The sequence below is a fragment of the Perca fluviatilis genome, chromosome 19, assembly GCF_010015445.1.
Source record: "Perca fluviatilis chromosome 19, GENO_Pfluv_1.0, whole genome shotgun sequence".
NCBI classification, from domain to species: domain Eukaryota; kingdom Metazoa; phylum Chordata; class Actinopteri; order Perciformes; family Percidae; genus Perca; species Perca fluviatilis.
In genome coordinates, this window is record NC_053130.1 from 33,433,556 (window position 1) to 33,448,993 (window position 15,438).

General features: G+C 41.3%; 1 protein-coding gene across 3 annotated transcripts in view; it reads left to right on the top strand.

Annotated features, from left to right (window-relative positions):
- nt5c2a (5'-nucleotidase, cytosolic IIa) overlaps positions 1-15,438 on the top strand; it is a 39,259-nt gene that overhangs the window by 8,205 nt on the left and 15,616 nt on the right. For 2 of the 3 annotated variants that reach the window (XM_039783340.1, XM_039783341.1), the window contains 12 exons: positions 177-250; positions 5,043-5,160; positions 5,277-5,372; positions 5,686-5,777; positions 6,438-6,495; positions 6,764-6,857; positions 6,959-7,012; positions 7,196-7,279; positions 13,351-13,392; positions 13,656-13,763; positions 13,912-13,978; positions 15,124-15,294. In XM_039783340.1, coding sequence (XP_039639274.1) covers positions 177-250; positions 5,043-5,160; positions 5,277-5,372; positions 5,686-5,777; positions 6,438-6,495; positions 6,764-6,857; positions 6,959-7,012; positions 7,196-7,279; positions 13,351-13,392; positions 13,656-13,763; positions 13,912-13,978; positions 15,124-15,294 — 1,058 coding nt within the window. Of the gene's footprint in view, positions 1-176; positions 251-5,042; positions 5,161-5,276; positions 5,373-5,685; positions 5,778-6,437; positions 6,496-6,763; positions 6,858-6,958; positions 7,013-7,195; positions 7,280-13,350; positions 13,393-13,655; positions 13,764-13,911; positions 13,979-15,123; positions 15,295-15,438 lie in introns of those variants that run through there. The other variant, XM_039783342.1, reaches the window with a different exon arrangement.

A 15,438-nucleotide genomic window follows, 5' to 3' on the forward strand; every position in this document is an offset into this window, starting at 1 on the left:
TTAGTTTTTTTTTTTTCTCCTGTAGCTCTAAAATGTTCCACCAGACTGACTCGCCTACTATTCACTATAAGTTAGAAGTGTGCTGTATGAAGCCTATGCAGTGCAGCATTTAATGTGTGAACTGCCAGCTGTCATGCGTTTATTGACCATACTTTTTTTTTTCTCCCCCTTTTCAGAGTGTTTGTCAACCGAAGCTTGGCCATGGAGAAGATCAAGTGTTTTGGTTTTGATATGGATTACACTCTGGCGGGTGAGTGCAGTCTGAGCCTTGTGGTATCAGCCTTGATAAACGCATAAAGGGTCAAAGTGTAGTTGTAGAGCCTACACCAGCTGCATGTACACTCTGAATGTCCTGGCACGGATTGTCTCACTGATACCCTTTAGTGAATACAGGACACAGTACATCGCAACTCTTCAGGCCTATTTGATTCTTTAAGTCCTCACATACTCTCCGCTGGCAATATGTTTTCAGAACTCGTGCATTTTTTTCAGAGTAAAATTGTAGTAAAATGAATAAATAAAAAACAAAAAACTTAACTGGTTAAACTGGAATAGTACTTGCCAAATTTGTAACAGTGGTTCCAATTTGGAACCACTGTTGTGAGGAACTGAGCCTCAATCTAAAACCACAACCAAAACGACCAACCTGACTAAACTGAGCCTTTTTAAAGTTACCAACACCAAACGGTCTATCATCTAATGTGTTTCTATCCATTTGGTGTTTGTAACTTGCCAGCAACACTACATACGGGGTTTCCACGGGGTCTTAAAAAGTCAAAAATTTCGAAAAATCAAAATGTTAAGCCTTAAAAAGTCTTAAATTCACTGAAGTATTGTGTTCTAGCTCTTAAATAATTTTAACCGGGTCTTTATTTTCCTACGTCCATGTAACGCTACCTCTAATGCTAATTGTTTTTATTCCGTGGTGTTGTAGTTCTTTCTTTCGCTCGTCCAAATATAATTTTGCTGTATTACGACCACAAATGAGACCAACATGTTACTTATATTGCAGCCAATCAGCTTTTGTGTTATTGGCACAAGTCTCTTTCGGATTGTACCACAGACATAAAACAGATTTTATTCTCCAGTTATGGGGAAGTGCAAGTTTAGCGATATTTGGCTTGAAAAAAAACAGAATTTAGGGCTTAGTTGATGTTGTGAGAAAGGTCTTAAATATCATTCATAATGGTCTTTTAAAAGGTCTTGAAAAATCTTAAATTTGATTTGCTGAAACCTGCTGAAACCCTGTACATAGGACTGTAGGAAGCACAAAGCTTTCCTTATAGCAGGGGTTTCAAACTACCAGCCCTGGGGCCAGATCTGGCCTGCTAGACTTTTTCATAAGGCTTCACAATTGTTAGGAATTTAGTGTTACATGTTGTCTGCAACTCTTTCTTTTCTGTGTTTTCTTAAATTAAAATTTTAAGCTCACAGGTTGGGACCATAATGCAACACAAGAACTTGTGAATCACTGACTCTGTTTACGTGCACATAATATTCCACTTCTTGCCCTAATTCTGAAAAAGACGATATTCTGACTAAGCTGTTTCCATGGCTAATGAAAGTGAATATTCCACTAATATTCCCGTTTACATGTAGTCGTGCAAAATATGATTTTTTTTCAAAGTTTTCCAGCGGTGGAGGACTTGTTGGAGCGTGTGAACACAGCGTCCCTCTTTCATTCCTTCAACCAGCTTCTTGAAAAGGTCGGCGTAGCAATGTGTGCTCATATCCAAAAACCTGTTGATATCCAAGTCTTTGATCATGTTTAAAAGTAGCTGTGTTTCTCCCTCTTGTCTGGTCTTGAGCCTTGCAAACTATTGGCTGGTTGGTTTGAGAAGCTGACCATAAGCCGTAAACGGGCAAGAAGCCGTAAACTGCGCTAAAAACCCTGACGTGTCCAAAGAATGCTTATAAGCCCGGAATATCCCATGTCTTAATCGGAAAATGCTATATTCACATAAGGCCGGTTACAATTTCAATTCAATTCAATTAAATTTTTCAATTCAATTTTATTTATAGTATCAAATCATAACATAAGTTATCTCGAGACACTTTACAGATAGAGTAGGTCTAGACCACACTCTATAATTTACAAAGCCCCAACAATTCCAACAGTTCCAGTAATTCCCTCAAGAGCAAGCAGTGCGACAGTGGCGAGGAAAAACTCCCTCTTGGGAAGAAACCTCGGACAGACCCAGGCTCTTGGTAGGCGGTGTCTGACGAGCCGGAAGCACACTGGAAGCGTCGCGCGAGCATGTCAGCTGTGTGGCGTGTCCATTTATATTTCAGCTCCCATGTTAACAGGTTAGAGCTTACACACTGCCTGCGTGACACGCGTGCATGCTAGAAATAGGACCGACGCCTATTTTTCATGCAACACGCTAGCGTGTTGGAAGCGTTTCCAGGCAAAATAGAATAGGAAAAGATGTTTATATGTCGTTTAGACACAAATACATATTAATAAATGACATGTTGATGTTTGAAAATCTCAAGGTTTTGATATAAATGCAGATATAAATGTAATTTTAATTTTTTTAAAGATTTTCTAATATTGCACCTGTCAATACAGAAGGAAATATTCTGTAGTCTATTTTGCCGTCAATATTGCCGACGTTGTCTTTGCTGTAATCAAATCAGTATATATTTATGTTTAACATGGTATTTCATTTTATCATTGGGATAACATCCATGTGTCCAGACAAGGCTAGCAGCAGCAGCACTGCGTCAGACACGTTTCTGGTGTGTAAAGACAGAAAAATCCACGCAGCTGACACGCAACAGAAACGCCACGCTCACGCCACACAGGCAGTGTGTAACTGGCCTAAGGCCTTATTCCAAATATCCAACCGTAATATGCTGTTTACGTGATTCAGAATATTGTGTTGTTCGGAATAATAGTGGAATATTGGTGTGCATGAAAATGTACTCACTGAAGAACAGATAACCAAACAAATAGATTTACATAAAAGTAGTCAATACAAATAAAATAAGTCAAACTAAACACAAAAAAATATAATGTAAATACGACAAAAACTGGAATATTCATATTACATTCTTTATAATAATTAAAATTCAAACTTCATAGAAATTTCCTTAATTTGATTATTGTTAGTCTTTGTGATAAGAGTTTTTTTTTTTTTAAAAGAAGCAATTTCTTTATTTTATTACTTTTAACTATTTGTTACTAATAGTGATGCACCGAAATGAAAATTCTTGGCCGAAACCGAAAACCGAAAAAAGAGGAAACCAAGACCGAAAACCGAAACCGAAACACCGAAAGAAATTAAGCCAATTATTAGTACCATTGCATTTATGGCTATGACTGTGTACTAACTTTACTAAAATCAAGGCACTGCAATTATATAAATTAATATTAAAGTTTAATTAAAAAAATATCTAGCAGAAATATGGCTACAATCTGATAGTCACATACAGTATATAGTAGCCTAAGAACAGAATAGCTTACCTATTATTGTTGTATTTATTATTTATTATTTATTATTATTTGAGGCACTTTCTTGCAGGATTTCACTGAAGATATCCGACAACGAGGGTGCATGCCCCTCGTCTGGTGCAGAGAGACCAGTCTTTGTTTCTGCGCTCTGATCTCCTGCGCTGGCCGCTGCTCCGTGCGCGCTCCGTCTCCGTCTCCACGCGGGTTCTCCGCATCCATCGCGGCCTGGATCATTTCTCGTGCGCCCTGCTTTATTTCCGCATCCAAGTAATGGCCTTTATAACGCGGATCAAGTACAGTCGCGATGAAGTGCAGAGGATCCGAATAGATCTCACTGAAACGTGTGCTGACAGACTCTAAGAGCACATTTTCGGCCGTATTGTTTCGGTGATAAAAGTATTTTGGCCGAAAATTTTTCGGTGGCCGAATATTCGGTGCATCCCTAGTTACTAACTAACTTTTGAACTATTCTCAAAATCCGGCTTTGTCTGACTTGTCTGAATGGCAGAGAACAATCCTCCAAAGCAAGTCTTTTTTTTTTTTTTTTATTAAAATTTTGTTGCAAAGTTGCAAGTCTGCAGGAGTTTAAAATGACTGGGTTCTTACGGGGGACAGTCACCCACTGTAACCCAAGCGGCTCCTGTCCAGCTGTGTTTAAGATATTCCTGGCCCGGGGACAGTCAAAATAGTAATTCCACATACCACGATAGGAGGAGGGGGCTGGGGTGGAAACGAGGGTTAGCCGATACCAGTTTTTGCATTCATCATTATTCGTCAATATTCCTCATCTGTATATCAAACCATTTTATGCCTCAGGAACGAAGAACTAGTTTTCAGAGGTTATGTGTTTGTGGACAGCTTTAGCACATCTGATACATGAGTCAGCTGTATTTATGAGCTAACAAATGATCGGAGAAGTCATTTTTCCAATCTCCAACATGTATTTTAATGCATCACTCTGTCTAGCTTTAAAGGTCCAATGTGTAGGAAATTCTCCCATGTAGCGTTGAGATCACATATCTCAATCAACTCTCTCGCGCCACGCAGTTCAAGGTATGTATTACATCTACGGTAGCCTTCACGCTTCAAAAAGCCTAGATACCCGTTAGCAGCACCTGTGAGTTCATCATGTGACAGCGAAAATACAAAAGGCAAAGCAGTATGTCCTGTATGTCCCTTACCGGCTAACGTATTTCAAGATGGAGCATGAATATGGAGCGTCTACCCCAGTTCATGCAAATGTAAAATTGTAAGCCAATAGGAATACTTGGAATTGATGGTGGAGGTAAATATTCATGAAAAAGGACAAGTTTGTGAACGGGCAACACAGATTTTGATAATGAACAACTAAACACGTTACACACTGGACCTTTAAAGAATCTGCGATTACAACTGCACTTCCAAGCAGATGTGAAAGTTGTAAACACTAAAGATTGCTTTAGAAAGGAAATGTTTTATATGGAAGACATTGCTGCGTGGTACAGATAACCTCTCTGTATAGAGTTGTTGTGGGGGGAGGGAGGGTGTCAGAGTGATTTGCGTGTTGTGCACATGAGCCTGTCTTTCTCCCTGTCTGTCTGTCTAGTGTATAAATCTCCTGAGTATGAGTCGCTGGGCTTCGACTTGACGGTGGAGCGCCTGGTGTCCATTGGCTATCCACAAGAGCTGCTCAACTTTGTCTACGACCCCTCCTTCCCCACCAGGCTGGTTCACAAAGCCTTGCCTTTTTTTTCTTTTCTTTTTTTAAATCAGTCAAATGCGCTTTGTGCTTTCTGTCTCTGACTGTCTGTCTTCACTCGCCTGTCTCCATTCTTCTCAGAGGTCTGGTGTTTGATGCGATGTATGGCAACCTGCTTAAAGTGGATGCATATGGGAACATCCTGGTGTGTGTACACGGATTCAACTTCTTGAGGGGGTGAGGTCCACTACTCCCACTGAGCTGTAAACATACTCTACCACATCTCTTTAAAAAAAAAAAAAAAAAAAAAAATCTTCCTCCATTCCACCTACAGCACTATTCTTTAAATGAATCGTAAACGCGTTGTTGGTATGTCATGTTCTTATAGCACATGCATGCAACAAGCACAGCGGTGACAAGTGATTTCTGCCCACTGCAGAGGGAGCTAATAGAAAACGCAATGTCGTGCAAAAACTGAACTCTGTGTTGTACGTATAATAAGTCATGTCTCCTGGTTCTTTCTGTTTGTATCTGTGTTCACTCTGCACAGACCTGACATCAGAGAGCTGTACCCCAACAAGTTCATTCAGCGTGGAGACACGGACCGCTTCTATATCCTCAACACACTCTTCAACCTGCCTGGTAAGGAAAAAAAACATGACTACAACACAACCTTTAGTAATCTTAGAATTAAGTATTAAAACGCAATAAAGTCATCAATGTAAGATTTTGAGGTATGTAAGTCAAGTCAGTTTTATTGTCATTTCAACCATATACACTGTATATAGTGAGAGGAAACAACGTTTCACCATGGATCCAGTGGTGTCACACGCTGAGCACACTGTTACATTTAAAATATAAAACATATATAGTTATATAATATATAAAAATGACTTTGATTTAATGTATTCAAGATGCGTCAGCTGAGCATTATTAGGGCTGCCATTTTTTACCATTAGGCTTTCGGCATCATTTTTGATCTGGCAATAAAATAAATGCATAATAAAATAATGACGCCATGTTGCCAGAGCCCAAAGGCATTTAAATTGCTTAATTTATCGAAAACCCGTAAAGTAATTTCCTTTTGCAATCATTTGGAATACAGAAAAGTAAGAATGTATTTTGGAGAAGGTGGAGCTAGTAAAAAGTACAAATTATTATCAACGAATTATTTGGTGGATTTAAGTCCAACTGAAATATATATATATATATATATATATATATATATAGACACACACACACACGCGCTATGCCAGACTGTATTCAGGTCTGCAGTCACTCTTATTTCTGATTTCTCCTTAGAAACCTACCTCTTTGCTTGCCTGGTTGATTTCTTCAGTAACTGCTCCAGATACACAAGGTACTGCATACTCACTGCTACATACTGAATACTGGCTGTCTCTGGGAAGTGAAGCTTGTTGGAATCATGAGTGACATTCTGAATAAGAGCCGCTTTAATGTCTATCATGTTCAGAGTTTCAGTGGAATTTCAGTATCCCGTGATGCTCTCAAAGCTCCTTTAGAAGCTTCTCTGTCTGAACAAGAACGTGGTTCTGGGGAAAACGCTGTGTCCTCAGAATTCCGTTACGCAGAATCTCATGCTGACCTGATTTGAACTGTCTCTGTAGTTGTGACGCTGGCTTCAAAGACGGCGACCTTTTCATGTCCTATAAGAGCATGTTCCAGGATGTCCGAGACAGCGTGGACTGGGTTCATTTAAAGGTAGGATAATTTGCTTATCCACATGAAACCTGTTCCCAGTAAGTCATCTCCTGCACTCGGTCCAGTCGCAGTCATCAGTCCACTGTTATTTATTTTCACAGGGGTCCTTAAAAGAAAAAACTGTTGAAAACCTGGAGAAGTATGTGGTAAAGGATGTAAGTAAGCATAATAAGCTCTGCTTATAAATGCACACCAACCACTGTATATACCTGGACTGTATAGTTGGAATGAAAAGTTCTGTATTACTCCATAGTAGTTAAACAACACATTTGAGCTCAGTCTCACCTTTTTGCTGTTCAGTTTTTCTGCATGGTTGATTCTGTCTTTCCTCCACCAAGCCGAAGCTTCCTCTTCTCCTCAGTCGCATGAATGAAGTAGCCAAAGTGTTTCTGGCCACTAACAGTGACTACAAATACACAGAGGTGAGCAGACAGTTTACAGTCAGATATCTTAATGAATGCTTAAAGAAACACGCCGACTTATTGGGACTTTGTCTTATTCACTGTATTCCCCAGAGTTAGATAAGTCCATGCATACCCTTCTCATCTCCGTGCGTGTCGTAACTCTCTCTGACGCCCCCACCACTAGCCTAGCTTAGCACAGATCCTGGAGGTAACCGGCTCCATCTAGCCTAGCTTAGCACAGATCCTGGAGGTAACCGGCTCCATCTAGCCTAGTTTAGCACAGATCCTGGAGGTAACCGGCTCCATCTAGCCTAGCTTAGCACAGATCCTGGAGGTAACCGGCTCCATCTAGCCTAGTTTAGCACAGATCCTGGAGGTAACCGGCTCCATCTAGCCGACTGCTCCCAATGAGTGACAAAATAACACCAACATTTTCCTATTTACATGTTGTGATTTGTATAGACATCAGTGTATGGGCTTATCTGCTAATGTTAGCTGCCGACCGTTACCTTGAAACCATCCAGCAAATAGACGGTACCGTAGGGTGATTTAACGTCGGCGCTCATTTTACACACACAGTTAACAACAAAACTAAACGCTGAGTGGCCATTACTAGCTACGTTTTTCATGTTGGTTTTGAGCGTTATGCACCCCCACTAACCTGGAAAATGGTTTTAAAACCGTAATGTCACTATTGCGTGTCGGAGGAATACAGCGTTCTCCTGCAACCGGAGTCAGAGGCCGAGGGGCCGTCACCGCAGCATTAGCTAACATTAGCTTCTTGTCTCATCTGGGGTCTTCTAAACAGTAAATTCATCAAAGTCAGTGACCACAATGCTATTTTCCAATAAACTGTAGCTGTCAAATTTCACGGGACCCGCGTGAGTGCAGATTTCGTGTCGTGGCTTTTGTCGCTGTTTATCACTTATTGAGTGAAGTAGTACTCGCCCTGTTGTTTATTTGGTTGCCATGACTTCGCGAGGGATGACGTCCTGTCACTGTTCCAGTTGCTCACCCAAGGGGGAGAGGTGCTGCCCAAGTAGCAGCAGTAGCAGTGCTTCGCCTTCTTAAAGTAAGTTTTATTTGATTAGGACAATGCACATTAATCAACATTTCTGTAAATGCGCCAGTGTTAGCCAGTTGGCTAATTTTCAACTGTAGTCCTAGTATGCATGTCTTTATGGTGGGAAGAAACCGGAGCACCCGTAGGAAACCCACGGAGAGAACATGCAAACTCCACACAGAAAGGCCCGGAACAACCTGGACTTGAACCCAGAACCTTCTTGCTGTGAGGCAGAAGTGCTAACCACTGAGCCACCACGCTGCCTTATTCTGAGAATATAGTTCCCAGTATGTATAAGGTCAGAAGATGGCTATGTGTCATGTGACCTTGTTATTTGTACATGCTGTACACAGTGACAATGGCTGTACACAGTGACAATGGCTGGTGCAGCGTTGCGTGCTGGTGGCGCTGTATGTTCTCGTACAAAACCCGAGGTTTATGAAACCTCTAACGGGAAAGTGATAGTGGAAGATGAGTTTTTAAACTTTATTTCTATTAAAATTAAGACACTATCACAGGATGAAATTGTTTTGTTAGCCTCAAACAACTTCTCCTCTGACTGGATTGAGCATTCCAAGAGACTTCTGTTTGAATTGTGCCCGACAACGCAACGCAATGTCAAGCACAAAGGCGCTCAGAAGGACGTTAATAACATCAAGGACTGCTTGAAATTGCTCAATGAGCGAGGTGAAGACATTCCCAGGTTTGTCTCATACTTCCTGGATGAACTTCCACCTGTTGGTTTTGGCAACATGGATACCTCTGCGCTACTCGGTAGGCTGGAACGATTGAGCCGGGAAGTTTCTACTCTAAGGGGAGCTCTTGAAACGCAGGCAAGCGGCGGGAAAACCCGGGGGCGGCTACTGCGGCTCTGGATCGCCGGATTACGGTTATTGAGGAGACCCGTGGATCCCCTGGCCGGGCTGGTGCGGCGTCAGGATCTCAGGAGAGAGAAACGCAGGGATCGGCGGGTCTTGCCCGCCAGTCACCGGGAGAGGCTACGCGTAGGCCTACCCAACCTCTGTCCCCAGCATGGAATATTGTCTTGAAGGAAGGGAAGCGTAAGCCTCAGAAGCCCCTAAAAGTCGCCATGCAACCGAAACCTGGCGGTATGCAGACTCGTCTAAAGCGAGAGCGCAAGATGGGGATAGTTGGTACCGGTACAGTAAGTAACATTCCAGTAATTAAAACTAAGCTGGTGAGTGTTTTTGCCACTAGATTTTCTCCTGATCTGGATGCAGTCACTCTGTGTGATTACCTGATTGAGAAACTGGGCAAATCTGTGACATGTCGGAAGATTGACTCTACCCGCAACAGATTCAGTTCGTTTCATGTTACTGCTGAATGCAACGAAGTTGATGAAATGTACGAGCCACAACTTTGGCCGGAGGGGATCGACGTAATGCCGCTATTTTGAGGCTCGCAGACCCAAAGTTAACGGTGATAGCGTGGCCCTGGGATCAGGAGGAGAGGTTGGCCCACAGCAGCAGCGCTCTGTGTCTGTTCCTATACCTGTAGCTACGCAGGGGAGCAGCAGTCAGGCTGCGGCCCGGGATTGATAAACATAAATGAATATCAATATCGTGTCTTATAACGCGCGAGGACTGCGCGTTGGGCACAGTGAAGCAGACAAATCGCGCCGCCTTGTAGTGGATAAACTCTTGGAGGCCTGTGATTTATTATGTGTTCAAGAAACTTTTTTATCAAAGCAGGATTTAGAGGGTCTAAATTCCCTGCATAAAGACTTTTATGGGGCGGGTGAATCTACTACTGACCTGAGCACTAGGATAGTTCATGGTAGAATACCTGGCGGTGTTGCCCTGTTATGGCATAAAAAATATGATCAGCTGGTTAAGGTGGTTAGACTGGGTGTTGACTGGGCCATAGGAATTGAGTTTAATTGTGGTGCTAAAAACTTCATTATCTTAAACATTTACACACCCTATGAGTGTTCTCAAAATGAAGATGAATATCTTAACAGATTGGCTTGTGTTATGTCTTTCATTCAAGATAATGCTTCCACGTGCATCTTTATTGTGGGTGATATGAATGCAGATGTTTCCGATGGCAGCGCTTTATTTGCCAAACACTTAATGCAGTTCTGTTCTGATAATGGCTTGATTCTTTCTAGCAAATTGCTCTTGCCTGATAGTAGCTACACCTACATCAGTGAGGCATGGCACACAACTTCATGGCTAGATCACTGCATTTGCACGGCTGATGCACATGACTCTATAGAGGCCATGAAAATTAATTATGAATTTGCCACTACTGATCATGTGCCTTTTTCTTTATCTGTTAATCCAGGCAATATACCTGCTCTTCTGTCTGTAGATAACATGTGTGTGGGGAAAATAGATTGGTCTAATCTGACTAAGGAGGACCTTAAAGAATATTATATTCAGTCTGATTTTTTGTTGAGTAACATTGAATTACCTAAAGATTCTATTGTATGCTCTGATATTAATTGTAAGAACTCTCAACATGGTATTGAGCTGTGCTCCCTCTATGAGAATATTGTGAAGTCCCTCCTGGTTTCGAGCGGGCCTCTGTATAAGACACACAGATTGTACAAGGTCAAGCCAGGCTGGAATGGCTATGTGGAAGAGACACATGCTGAAGCAAGAAGGGCCTTCAAAGCATGGGATGAGTCAGGCAGACATAAACATGGTCCCTTATTTGAATATAAGAAGCGTGCAAATGCAAAGTTTAAATATGCTCTACGTTTCATTAAGAGGAATGAAAATGCAATGAGGTCTGACTCTCTTGCAAAGAAGCTGCGAAACAATAGTCCTATTGATTTCTGGAAAGAAATCAAAAGAATGAATAATTGTAAAACATCGTTACCAACGAATATTGATGGTGTTAGTGGCTCAGAAAACATTACTCAGTTGTGGCAGAAACATTACTATGAGCTGTTTAACTGTGTTAAAAGTAAATCCTTTACAGTGGGTAACATTGATGGTAATGAAGATGCGACAGTTCTCCCTCAAGAAATATATGATGCAATTATGATGCTAAAAGATAATAAGGCATGCGGTATGGATAAGATATCTGCAGAGCATTTAAAATTTGCTAGTAGAAAACTTTGTCCCCTAATTGCTTTTTGTTTTACTGGGTTGTTAGTCCATGGCATTTTACCTGATTCTATTTTACCTGTCACATTAGTGCCTATCATCAAAAAAAAAAGCTGGTAAGATTAACAGCTTGGATAATTACAGGCCTATAGCTTTGGCCAGTATTTTATCCAAGGTCTTGGAGAGGACTATACTGAATAGGCTGGAACGGTCTGTCCTGACCTCTGACAACCAGTTTGGTTTTAAACCTAAACATGGCACGGATATGTGTATTTTTGCCTTAAAGGAGGTTTTAGATTTGTATAACAGGCATAACTCCACAATTTTTATGTGTTTTATTGATGCCTCTAAAGCCTTTGATCGTGTGAATCATGAGAAGTTATTTTACAAATTGCACAGCAGAGGGACTCCCAAATATTTGGTGAGAATCTTGGCTTTTTGGTATGCTCATCAGTCAATGTATGTGAAATGGGGTAACTCTATGTCTGCCCCATTTAATGTAAACAATGGAGTTAGGCAGGGAAGCATTTTGTCTCCTTTTCTTTTTAATATTTATATGGATGATCTATCAAAGTTGCTAAACAATTGTGGAACAGGTTGTATGGTTGGGGACACCATTGTAAACCACCTGATGTACGCAGATGACTTGGTCATTCTCTGTCCATATAGTGCTGGCCTTCAACAGCTACTAAGGGTCTGCTCCCAATATGGCTCAGACTTTGATATTAAGTTCAATTCTACGAAGAGTAATATAATGATTGTTAGAAGCAGGGACGACAACAAATTGTCATTTCCTGATTTCTCTCTCTCTGGTACTGTCCTTAAAGTGTGTGTTGAGGTCAAATACTTAGGGCACTATATAACTGATGACCTGTCTGATGATAGGGACATTCATAGACAGTATTGTATGTTGTATGCACAAGCTAATATGCTGAATCGCAAATTTAGCATGTGTTCACTGTCTGTGAAGACCACGCTTTTAAAGCTTTTGTACTCCAAATGTATACTGCCCATTTGTGGCGGCGCTTATAAAAAAGCAGTATGCAGAAACTCAATGTGGCATATAATGATGGCATGAGGCTGCTGCTTAAAATGCCACGCGATGGAGCAGTGCAAGCCAAATGTTTGTAAGTGTCAATGTATTCACCTGTCCTGCTGTACTCAGGAATCTCATGTACAGATGTATGTGTAGACTAACAGAGTCATACAACAGCATCATTGCAACACTAGTGAACCCTGCATTGAGTGCAGTTAGGTTCACTTCAAGATTGTGGAACCACTGGCGTTTTAATCTATATGCTAATATCTGAACACTTTTTTGTGTATTGTGGAATTTTGACTGTTGTAGACATTTCTTATTGTATGTGTTTTATCTTGTATCTGTTTGTATTTTGCTATGTTTTTGTATTGTGCTATGGACCATTTGTGTGTGTCCTGAATAAAGAATATGATGATGATGTACAAGTCACAACATATAAATAGGAAAATGTTGGCGTTATTGTCACTTATTGGGAGCAGTCGGCTAGATGGAGCTGGTCACCTCCAGGATCTGTGCTAAGCTAGGCTAGATGGAGCCGGTTACCTCCAGGATCTGTGCTAAGCTAGGCTAGATGGAGCCGGTTACCTCCGGGATCTGTGCTAAGGTAGGCTAGCGGTGGGTGTGTCAGACAGAGTTACGACACGCACGGAGATGAGAAGGGTATGTATGGACTTATCTAACTCTGGGGAATACGGTGAATAAGACAAAGTCCCCATAATTTGGTGTGTTCCTTTTAAAGCAAACCAGAATCTACTGTCCCATAATGTACTAATTAATTTTGACCGTTGCTTTAGATGGTTGCCCAATGAAGTAATAATGCCAGGTGTTGTTAATGATGGAGTATAGTTTCCATTTTTCCAGTTGTTCTGGGACAACATGTTAAAAAAAAACAACTCTCGTCTTCTTACAGAAAATTATGACCTACCTGTTTGACTTTGCCCACGGCCCAAAGGTAACACTGCTGATTTAATTACATTAGTGTTGTCAGGAATCTCAAAAGATTTGAATTGAACCACCTTGCTCAGAAATATCTGGAACAGATACTGTATGATATCATGATAGGTTGTTTGAGGAAGAAAAATAAGCGTGTGTGTGTGTGTGTGTGTGTGTGTGTGTGTGTGTGTGTGTGTGTGTGTGTGTGTGTGTGTGTGTGTGTGTGTGTGTGTGTGTGTGTGTGTGTGTGTGTGTGTGTGTGTGTGTGTGTGTGTGTTGCAGCCGAGCACACCTCACCGGCCCTGGAAGTCCTATTTTGACCTGATCCTGGTGGACGCCCGCAAGCCTGTGTTCTTTGGAGAGGGAACAGTGCTGCGGCAGGTTGACACTGTAAGTGTGTACTATAAAAGCCTGCACGTACATTATACTATACCAACACCATTACTAAAATTTCAAACTGCAATTTTTTATTTTTTTTTGCTGTAAAGATAAATAAATATTGTATACGAGTGTGTGACTCAGTGCTGGTTTCTTTTAGACCACAGGTCGGCTGAAGATCGGCACATACACTGGACCTCTGCAGCATGGCATTGTTTACTCAGGAGGTAAATAAGGAACCTTCCTAACACTGGTCGAGTGTGTTTTCTGATCATTTCAGCGGCCCCTTCGGACAAAAGCGCTAGTGTTTTTACCACACTAGCTGTCGTAAAGGTCTAGGAGTAAGCGTTACGGGGAGGTCATATAGTTGCAATGAATGTTTTGCTCAGACAGATAATCATTCATTTACAATAAGAGAATGAGTTACGGATGCATCGTTGCATTTCAAGTGTTGCATACCGTAACTTTGGATGTCTCATGAGCTAAACCGGTTATCACTGTCACTGTGTCACGAGCCAAAGCATTAAGAGATTGTAGCAACCAACATAATAATAACTTAGATTAATATAGCGCATTTCATGAAACCCAAGGACGCTTTACACAAGGACAGGGACAAGAGAAAAGAAAATAGTAGGCCAACACAAACAGAGTAAAAGGAATCAAATGTCCGTGCTGGATGGAAGGGGAACGTAATTTAATGTCTGTTACTGATGTACAACCCCATTGTGCATTGTAAAGTTATTTTATGAATGCAGTAGACATATTGGGTACCTGAGGGCCAAGTCGGGGTCGATTTTGAATCCTTTACAATCCCGTAATTGTCTCCATCTGTTGACAGCCCGACCCAGACTGATTCGTCTTTCACTTTCCCTTTCAGCTTTAGTTCTTCGTTTAATTTCCTTCTTTCCTGTGATGGTCCTGCCCCAGTATCAGCCATAACTACAGCAGATAACTTCTAAACTAAAAATAAAAATACAATTAGGCCTATATAAAGAAATGTTGCTGGATGCAGTAACACAGGCTTTTCCGGTGTTCAGCTGATATCTGTGACCCTTTTTAGAATGTGTTACTGTAGCACCGTCTACCTGCTGTAAATCATTTGCACTCCTGATGAGAATGCCCTAAATGTATCTATATATTTCATATGGTCAAAAATAAGAGTAATAGATTTGTGACTGCGCTTAGGAAACTACAAGTCGACATCCTTGAATAAAAGACCTGATATGCTGACTCATAGAAACACTCGTCAAACTGAAGTGTGGGCAGCATGTTACACACTGTGTGGGGTAGAATCTCTGCTATCATTGCAACTTCATACAAAACCCATCATTGATGGTTTTCATAGTATGAAAAAACATGTTTGTACTCCCAGGTTCTTCAGACATTGTGTGTGACTTGCTGGGTGCTAAAGGAAAGGACATCATCTACATTGGAGACCACATTTTTGGTGACATCCTCAAATCCAAGAAGCGCCAGGGCTGGAGGACTTTCTTGGTGATACCTGAGCTGGCCCAGGAGTTGCATGTGTGGACTGACAAGAGCTGTGAGACACATACACACTCATGCATACATGCACATCTAGCTTGTTTGCAGTTCCATTATACAGTGTTATTTAGCAGCACAAACTTAAGGATTGGGGTGATGTCGCCTGTAGTTCACTGTTACTTAATAAACAATGTACTGTATA